Raw genomic sequence first — 10,048 nt, 5'->3', positions numbered from 1 at the left:
TCCTGCTGAGTATCCCATGAGGAGCATGTGTACACATAGTGCAGCAGGCACATGAGCAAGTGTGAATGTAGTTTGTATGACTAGGAGAACGTGGATAAAGGGCATTGATAAAGCACACAGTGGACCTTGGCTGGTCTGGATTTTGTACTGTCACTGTGACACTTTGTTCCTGGGAGTAAAATCATCTCTAGTGCTAGAAATGAACTCCCTCCAGTTTAACTGATTAGTCACTGGGTGTTTCTGTGTTCTAGGACTGTACAAGAAAACAGGCAAACTAGTGTTCCTTGGACTGGACAATGCTGGAAAAACTACACTGCTGCACATGCTCAAAGATGACAGACTGGGACAGCATGTCCCCACGTTACACCCCAGTAAGTCAATCATATCACTGGTTCCACAGCCAGCCAGTATTTGTAGTGTTGCAGGAAAAGCGGGATCTGATTATGCCCCATAAGACCAAGTGTAAGTGGGGAGAAACAAAGGGATTTCTGGGATCTGTAGATAGTTTAAGTCATATTCAAAGAAAGGGGGGTGTGATAGTTCACTGTGGCATACTTAAAATAAAGATAAGTAACAGGCAGAATGATGGACCTGAGAGTTGAGATTACAGAAGCTGTGGGAAATTGGGGCTTGTAGTGTTTGTGAGCAGCTTCTCTGTGTAGCTGGAAAACTAGCATCGAGGTCATTTATGTACCCTGGTTGGATTTTTATTGGCTCAGAAGTTGCTGTGTAATTGTTATCCTGGCATTCTCGCAAGAGGAAAAGGTCAGCGCAGGTTAAAAACATGGATTGGTGATGTTCAGTAAGGAGGTGATAACTGGGAAAGGATGTGAGGAGTAGAAACCTTGAACAGTATTGCTCATGAAACGCCACCCTTGTGGCAAACCAGATGCCAGAGCCAACTGTTGTTTGTGTAATGTGTAGGGATAAATTATGTACAAATATTCTCTCCTATTAGCATTGTAGATGTTTCACATGTGGTTTAATGGTTAATAATGTTTTGTTGTTACACAAATGCATCACTGAGTTTGAGAGAAAATATATTGCTCTGATCTGCTTCTTGAATAACAAAATGCTGGAAAGAACCAAGAGAGGAAGTAAAATCTACCTGCTAGAGGGTTAGACTGCTCAATCCACAGCATAATCCTCTCAGAAATATCTCTGTGTTTCTAGCCTCAGAAGAGCTGACAATTGCTGGCATGACTTTCACTACCTTCGATCTGGGTGGACATGCTCAAGGTAAGAGAATACATTGATTCACTTCACTGAATTGAGTTAGAGCTGTCTACAGTCAGCTCGTTTCACATCAGAAATATGACCATGCTGCAGGAATTGACTTCCCACACTCTTTAATAGCATGGAAAACCTTCACTGCTCTTTTGTCTGTCTCGCCACTTATCACAAATCCCAAATACAATTTGGCAAGAGCTGCAATTTTTGATTGATACTTGTATTTTGAAGAGGATGCTGTACTTTATGTGACTTACATTTACCTCTGAGCTTTATGCTTCAAATTTAGCTTTGCTGACATAATTCTTGGAGAAACATGAAAAGCTTCAGTACATCAGAGGGCGCATGGGACAGGGTGGTGATAACTGTGGAGGGAATGATACTTCTGGTCCATTATTTCAAGCTCTGTAAAACATGAAATTGCATCCAGAAGACTGGCAGCATAAGCCAAGACTTCAAAAAAGCCCTGTTGCTACTTAATTCCTGGTGTGCATCACGCGCAATTTTGGGATAACTTCCTTTTGTTTTTCATTTGCATCTTCCTGTAGCTCGCAGAGTGTGGAAAAACTATCTGCCTGCAATCAATGGCATCGTGTTCTTGGTGGACTGTGCAGATCATGAAAGGTTGCTTGAATCAAAAGAAGAACTTGATGTAAGTTTAAGGTTTTGGAACTTCTGGGAGTTTGAACTGAGTTCTTAGTACCCAGCAGAGGTCTGCTGCCACCTGGACATAAGTAGTAGTGATTTGACCTGTAGTCTAAATTAATCTCTCCTTATTTCTCCTTTCCTTTGTAGTCACTAATGACAGATGAAACTATTGCAAATGTGCCTATCCTAATTCTTGGTAACAAGATTGACAGACCTGAAGCCATCAGTGAAGAGAGGTTACGAGAGATGTTTGGTCTCTATGGCCAGACAACAGGAAAGGTAATGCTCCTTTTTTTCTTTGTGGTTTTGTGTTTGTGGGGGTTTTTTGTTAAGGAGTGAGTTGTCTTGTGTTTGTGTTGACTCCAGGTCACTCCAACTACACAAAATACATGGGTTTTGATTTGCAAAGTACTTGGTATCTAATGACCATTTCTACTACAACTTTTTTTACATCATATTCAATGCCACGTTTTTTCAGAAAGAGCTTATTTGTACTTAAGATAATTTTTAATACTTCAGCTTTCCTATGCAGTATTTTCAAATGATGAGCAAGTTTTCAGAGGCTATAGTTCTAGTGAGAGCTGTATGAGAAAACCAGGTAGAGTCTTCCAGTAAGTGACTTTTCTCATTTGAAATGCAGACTTAGTACAGTTAAGTAATTTGTTACTTGATATGTTTATCTAAAGCTTAGAAATAGTTTTACACCGTTGTAGAAGTCTGAGTTTTGAGAGGAAAAAAGATCCTCCTGTTATCTGTAACAAGAAGGCAGATTTGTATTGCAGATCTCTGTGATACTGCAACTCTTCTTAATTTAACTACAGTGTACTGCTTTGTAGGAGACATTTGGATACAGGGCACTAGAAACAAGTTGCTCTGTCCTTTGCCCTTGGAAAGACATGTCCCTGCAGCTGACAGAGCTGTTCCAGTGTGGCTCCTGTCCCAGCTCCCGTTAGGTGACTGGCAGGGTGGCTCTGCTGAGGAGGGCACAGGTCCTGTAATTCCTCTTTGCTTATTCACTCTTAGATGCTTCCCTTAAAGCTCAGAGACAGTCAGAGTTTAGGTTGAGCAGGAACAAATTTTCACCTTGTTTTCTGTGTGAAAGACAAGAAGTTAGTTTTAGAATAGGTGTAATGGGCTATAAACAGTAACTACTGACTTACTCTTTTTTATCTTGCCCTGCTTTTTACAACACTGCACATAGTCTATGAAGAATACCACTGTGAATCTCCAGTTGAGCAACAGCTTTATCTCACTGTGCTGATCTTAGCAAGCAAGCAAACTAGCACTCTTGCTATGGTCAGTTCTACAATTGGTAGCAAATGCTCTTTTTATCTGTTTGGAAAGCTGCTAGGAACAGAGCAGGGAACTGCAACTGAAAACCAAGCACTCAAACCCTCTGTGCACATGCTTGCTGTTGTGTTCTGGTTTCATGTACTTCACCCTCTCCAGATCATACAATCAAAGAATGGTTTGGGTTGGAAGGGACCTTAAAGCTCCTCCAGCTCCAACCCCTGCCCCGGGCAGGGACACGTTCCACTATGTCAGGTTGCTCCAAGCCCCTGTGTCCAACCTGCCCTTGAACACTGCCAGGGATGGGGCAGCCACAGCTTCTCTGGGCACCCTGTGCCAGCGCCTCAGCACCCTCACAGGGAAGAGCTTCTGCCTCAGAGCTCATCTCAGTCTCCCCTCTGGCAGGTTAAAGCCATTCCCCTTGTCCTGTCCCTACATCCCTTGTCCAAAGCCCCTCTCCAGGTTTCCTGGAGCCCCTTGAGGCACTGGAGCTGCTCTAAGGTCTCCCCTTCAGGAGCCTTCTCTTCTCCAGGCTGAGTTTTGTAGCAGTGCTGTAAGCTGGACCACTCCTGTCTCCTGCAGGGCAGTATACCATTGAAAGAGCTGAACGCCAGGCCGCTAGAAGTGTTTATGTGCAGCGTGCTCAAGAGGCAAGGCTACGGAGAAGGCTTCCGCTGGATGGCACAGTACATTGAATAATGCCAAAATCCCATCAGTACCTTCTGTCCCCTGTCTGAATATTAAGTCTGCTCCTTATTTGATCACTCAGTGTACGTAACTTGAATTCTTTTGACTGTTTAGTTATTAAAAATACACATTTTTAGCTAATTATATCAGGTATGCTAAATTGTAAGTGTGAGGATTGAGGAATTACTTCAAGCAGGTTTGGAAGTACCACAACCTGTGAGCTTTCTAATCCCATGCAACGTTCTTTTGCAGCTTTTAATTTAACAAGTCTCCAGCACCGTTTTTGGTCAGAGCAACTTTCCAGTACAGTATGTTTGAATGCACTTTTTAACAGCTTAAAAAACTACAAACATGTGAGAAATATTTAAATGCTTATGTTTAAATTTTTTTATGTACTTTTTGGAAACTGGTTTTATAACTTTAAAGTATATAACCATCTTTCAAGGAATAATAAATAGCTGATGGAGAATTGCATGATGCCTTACGGTTTTCAATAATACACTTTCTTATGCAACGTCATGCAATAAATGTAAATCCAGTTTTTGGCAACTTTAATGGAAAATGTTTCATTTTAATGTGTCTTAACTAGTGAGGCTGCCTGATGACCCGAATATGTGGGATATTTTCCTGAAACACAGGAGGCCACAAAGTAGTTTCATTGTATGTTAGAGTAAGGTGGCTTTTTCAGACTATTAAATTGCATTTAGTTTAGGATGTTGCATTAGTAAAAGAGAAAAATCTAATCTGATGCCCTTATAACCACCACCTTTAAAACGTACCAATAGTATCAGTCAGCTGTGCCAATGTGAATCTTGAACTAATGTCAGAAGTGGTCTTACTCTACTGGTCTCTTGAATTAAACCCCTGAAGCAACACAAGAAATACAGGGGTGTTTCTGAAGAAATTAAGAATTCCATTGCACTAAATATTCTGTTCCCAGTTGAATCAGATGTGGGGTCTGCCAGAAGGTTTGCTTGTGAAGCCGCCAGGAACAAATTAAACGTGACCATTGCTGCTTGTAAAAAGGAATTAGCCCACACCCAATTGGCCAGTTTGGTTTTTGGTGGTTTGAACTGGGACGAGCTGGGCTGTTTTTTGGGTGTTTCCCCTCAAACCCAGCCGCTGTGGCTACTGACTGCCCACGTGGCTTATTTCCGGGGTACAGTTTGGTTCTCTGCAGCCCTTGTTTCCAGACTCCCAACTGGTTTTCCCTGTCTTTGAGTGCGTCAGTTCCCCGAGGAGAAAGCAGCTTATTTTCGAAGAAAGGGCATTGAAGCACATGTGTCTGTCAGCATCTTGGTGCTGGCTGTCGCTGCCATGGAGCTGTGGTTGGTGCTTCCCTGGGCTGGGGAGGTTTTACTCTAATCTGTTGAAGGGAGGTAGGGTTTCAGCCCTGGAGTCACCATCTCGCTGTGATGGGCTCGAGTTCTGCTGTGTAGCTCATTTTCCCCTTGTACAAGTGTGTTTAACTGAATCCCTTTTACTCGCTGTTGTAAGTCTTCTCCAAAATACTTTGGGCCTTATGTTTCCAGTATCCATGGCAGCAAATATATTTGTCTGGTTTGATTTCATAAATAACTTCCTTGACCTGCTGGGCTTCAGTGTCAGATTGAAAGCCTATAGACTCCTAGCACATAAATGAGACTTACTCCTTGCCCAGATCTGAACTTGTATGATTGAATATTGATGATCAGTTCCCCACAGTCCTAGACTGTGCATCTGAATGAGATGAATAATTCAGAACCTAACTAATGTAAATTGTAACTGAAGCTTATTACTGCACAATCATATGCAAAGTGTTAAGCCTAGTTTGTGCATGGTGAAGTTCAGAGTGACAGATATCTGATAGCTTTTCCAAATCATAGAATCATATGACCAGCATAAGAGGATTCTGCATTTAAACTAGTGCTCAGCTGCAATGTCTCTTGCATATATCAAAACTGGAGGTAAGAAATGGCCTCTCACCAGTGTGGGGACAGTATGGGAGTCTCTACTACCTAGAGCTGTCACACAGGGGACAGGCCTCTTGTTTTCCCCTCTAGCTTTTTCTGATGGTGGTTATAATGCAGAGAACAGCAGCTAAATCAGTAGATGGTGTAAATATTAAGAGTACTACTTGCAGAGTCACATTGTGGTGGTGTGATGGTGGGAGACTTGGGACTGCGTTGCCTGTGCTTGATGGAAATGAAGCTGGAGGTGGAGGTGTTCTGCTGCAGACCACGTCCACAGGCTGAGCCATCGCGTGGGCATGGAGGGGTCCTCATCACCTTCTCTTCCATCCAACTGTGAATAGCATTAGCAGTTAGGAAAGGGATCATAGTATTAAGAAAAGAGAAGGGAGGTGATAGTGCTTCGAAAGTGTGTGTTAAGAGTAATTCTTAGTATTATGGGAATACTCCAATTTTCATGTTTCCTCCTGTAGGATGCTAGTTTAAACGTGGTTGTAATAAGGGCATGACAAACTCTCGACCTTGTGTTTATCCACCTGGCTATTGTAATGGTTCCCGTTGTGGGAGCAGCTGATCAACGCTCAGTTAAATACACAAACAATCTTGCTCTGTTTCATTTCATTCAGTAGAGGAAGTTTACATTCTGCTGTGCACATGAATGTGAATGGGTGTTGTGTGTCTTTGTGTGAAGACTTCATTAATAGACAAACACAATGATGAGAGTTCTGTTGGTGGTTTTCATTCCCATAACCCCCCACATCTCCCCCTTCATTTATTTGTGGAGGTTGCTTACTCCTGTGATTGTGACCAGTCTTAACTTAACAAAAGCAACATTCACGTTTGGGTCCTACTGCTATGATTTCTTTTTCCCCACTCTGGACTATGCAGATTTCAATTACACATCACTTGAAGGAATGTGAAAAAGGAAACCCATTAATAAAGATGTTATTTATGAAGTGTCTTGTTTTGGTCTTATGTTGTAGCAGTTCTTTAAGAGAAATTAATTCAGGTTTGTAAGATACTAGTAACCACTTCTGATGAAGTGGCCTGTATTTCACTGCGGTGACCCCATACACTAGCATCTGTGGGTTGAATAAGATTTATTCTGCTTGGATTTAATTAAACTTGGGGTTTAGTACATATTGTGTAACTGAGAGGCATTGCTGTACTTCAGTCTTGAATATTTCAGCAACAGTAGTTGGCATCAAGGCTGAGAAGGATCTTGGAGCTTTCTCATTTATCCTAAGGCCAGATCAAGATTCTTGCATTAATATTCCTGTATTCAGTGCTCAGGTGCTGTCTGATGTGCCAAGGATGACCTGTGGCGTTCACTGGAATACACCACCTGCATGCCTGTGAGCTTTGTTGTAGTCTAATAATGACTTGAATGACAAATAGAACACTTGGCATCCACTCATTTCTCACTAAGGTTGGAAAATGATGGTGGTGGTCTCTAATCCCACTGAATTCACCGGTCTGCTTGAAGTCGAATTGTTCTGTTTGTACTGTCAGGGCAGGTGGTGGTTACCAGCCAAAGTCCAGTATTGACTACAACATGCTCTGATTTAGTGCAGGTGATGTAACTGTTAATTATGGATGTAGGAGTTACATCAAAACCAGCCTCATCAACTGGCTGTCAGTGGGGAAATGTAACTTCTTTGCACTTAGATAAACCACTCTTTGCCCTACTATCTCAGTGTGGACCTAAATGTTTTGTGTCTTGAAATGTGAGTGCTATAAATGTTTGAAAGCCTAATTTATGTAATAAACTGCACAAGAAAAGCTAAAGATGAAAGTGGTCTTAAACATATTCTTAACAGGCTGTGTGTTATTATGTGTTATCCCATGATGTTTTGAACAGGTAGTTCTTGTCAGATCACCAAATCCAGGAGAGAAGTCTACATGGTCTAGTGCATGATCTGCTGGTGAGTTTGGGCTCTTCAGCTGGGTATAATAATAATTCAGCCCCTTCTTTGCCAGTGTTCCTGTTCATGTGTGTGTGGAAGCAAATCCTCTGCTTGGAAAACTCTTTGAAGGTGGTAAAAACGGATGTTTCCTTTGTTGCAATTTTAAAATGCAGTGGAAGGATCTGATCTGACAAGCAAATGGTGCTGCCTCAGGATCCAGCTGCCCTCTGGGGTCTGCAGTGTGTGGAGCGGGGATTGCCACTGAGTTTAAGTGCTTATCAAACTGAGTCTACTCAATGCTGTTGGACATAGCCCATGGGAAAGAGTATTAACCTACTGTGATGGAGAACTGCTTTAAATCCTAACTAGAGCTGCTTTTACATTTTTCAAATGATTTCTTAGTTGAGTGCTTTTGAGCTAGAATTAGCAATGTGTTTGGTGAGCAGTTATGGTAAAATACTAATTAAGAGAACATACCCTTGTTTTTCTCATGACCCCATTCCTCATGGCATGTGTCCCATCACAGTAAGAACCTGATAATGATATTTTAGAGCCTTTGGTGCTTTTCTTTCCAGGATCTCAAAGCTTTCAACCTGCTAATCCTGCTTAAGCATCCTTGTGGGGCAGAGGGCTCTCAACCTGTGAGGAGGGTGAGGTCTGGAGGGTTTAGGTCACTCTTGGTCACTACCTGCATAAGAAGAGCTCTTAGAGTAACCACCAGCAACATGGAATGAAGCAATGCCTCCCTTTACCTGGGACCGTGTCCTGTAGTGATGACAGGAACCTGCATCACATGCAAGCTACTGAAGGTACTGCACAAACCATGTGTAAATCAGTGGTATTTTGGGTCACCTCCTCTGCATTCTTAGCAAAAAAAGCTGCTCTAAGTGTGTACCATTCACTGTCAGCTGTGTTGCACCCAACTATGACAATATTTAGTAGATAACAAGTTAAAAGAGCAACACAAAAACTTGCAATGTGTGGAGTGGGTGCAAAGCTTGGATCTACTTGTAATTTCTGATACTCTTTCCTGAACTTGCAATGTAAATAAATGCTATCCTTGTAAAAGGAGGATTTAAAGGCATGTATTAGTATTGCATCATTTTGCCAAAGGCAAATAAGCATTTACATTGTTTAGTTAGAATTTCTTAGCTGGAGCAAACCCCTGGCAGTAGGTTGTGGTGGAGATGGGCTGTTGGAGACCTGATCTTAGCAATTTGATGATACTTGAATACCTGAACCCAGGAGCAGACACAGCAGCTTTGTGGACATGGGGTGCACTGTGACAAGCTGCTGCCTGGCATGATGCTTGCAGTGGTTTGTGCAGAGTGAGAAGCTGAGCTAAGGTGGGTGCCCTGTTGAGAGGATCTGAAGTAGCTCAGGTTCTGGAGCACAGGGTTTCTGAGTGAAGGAAGCTGCTCCCCAGTGAGAACGTGGCTCTTATGAGGAAGGTTCAGTTTGGTTTAAGTTAAAATCTTTGTTAGAGGTCTGAAAATCTTTGTGGCAGCAGGAAATGGGGCACTGAGCAGGCTGGAGAGGGATCAGTGCTCGGGGCTGTGGTTGGGGGCTGCCTCGTGGGTTGTGTGAGCATCCCTAGGAAGTACTTGACCAAGTTCCTTGCTATATGGTGGAAGAAGGAAAGCATTAACTGGCTTGAAAGATGTTCTCTTGCCAGCAAGGTAAGAGGGAGAACAATGACAAACAGGGCTCCCAGTGCTGCTGTGCCACAGCTTGTTTGTGGGCTGACCCCAGGGCTGGTGTTGGGAAACACTGGTGCTTGTGAAAGCAAAGAGGAGAGAGAGAGACTGGTGATAGGAGCTGTATTTCAATCAGTCTGTGCATGCTCTGGTCATGCCGGCATTTGTCAGGTTATGTGGAAATCCATCCTGTGTCCTACAGTTAAGCTGAGCTTTGCTAAGCCCCTGGGAAGTGCTGCTCCTGGGTGGACCCTTCCCCAGGGACAAAGCTGAGGTCAGTTGTGTAATGCACTTCTAACCGGAGATAAGCAGGAGCTGCAAACCTTAAACCCATATTTTCAGCTCTTTTATACCTGTTGGCACTTGGAGCTGCATTTTGAGCCGAAGCTGTTGGTTCCAGCCCCAGTGCCCAAATGCTGTTTCCTCGCCGCTTTCTCTGCAGGATTTTGGTTTAGGTTCAAATCAATTGGAACTGTGAAAGGCTCCTGTATGTGCCACTTAACTTTGCTATTCCTTGCTCTGTAAGTGTGTGTATGTAATATGCAATATGTAAATATATATGTATACATATATAGACACAAGGCTTAAAATAAATCTGTTCAAAATACGGTTACTAAGAGGCATTAACATGTAATTGCGG

The 10,048-nt window shown here is 42.7% G+C and overlaps 1 protein-coding gene across 1 annotated transcript in view; it reads left to right on the top strand.

Moving 5' to 3' along the window:
• SAR1B (secretion associated, Ras related GTPase 1B) overlaps positions 1-4,410 on the top strand; it is a 7,691-nt gene extending 3,281 nt beyond the window's left edge. Inside the window, exons 2-6 of the mRNA XM_010009203.1 lie at positions 252-371; positions 1,174-1,239; positions 1,779-1,882; positions 2,026-2,157; positions 3,751-4,410. Of these exons, the coding sequence (XP_010007505.1) occupies positions 252-371; positions 1,174-1,239; positions 1,779-1,882; positions 2,026-2,157; positions 3,751-3,867 (539 nt within the window). The 3' untranslated portion in view covers positions 3,868-4,410. The remainder of the gene's footprint in view (positions 1-251; positions 372-1,173; positions 1,240-1,778; positions 1,883-2,025; positions 2,158-3,750) is intronic.
• The last annotated feature ends 5,638 nt before the right edge of the window (positions 4,411-10,048 follow it).

This window comes from Nestor notabilis, unplaced genomic scaffold, assembly GCF_000696875.1.
Source record: "Nestor notabilis isolate BGI_N333 unplaced genomic scaffold, ASM69687v1 scaffold23882, whole genome shotgun sequence".
NCBI lineage: Eukaryota > Metazoa > Chordata > Aves > Psittaciformes > Psittacidae > Nestor > Nestor notabilis.
Note: the sequence above shows the minus strand (reverse complement) of the source record. Positions and strands in the feature narration are given on the sequence as shown.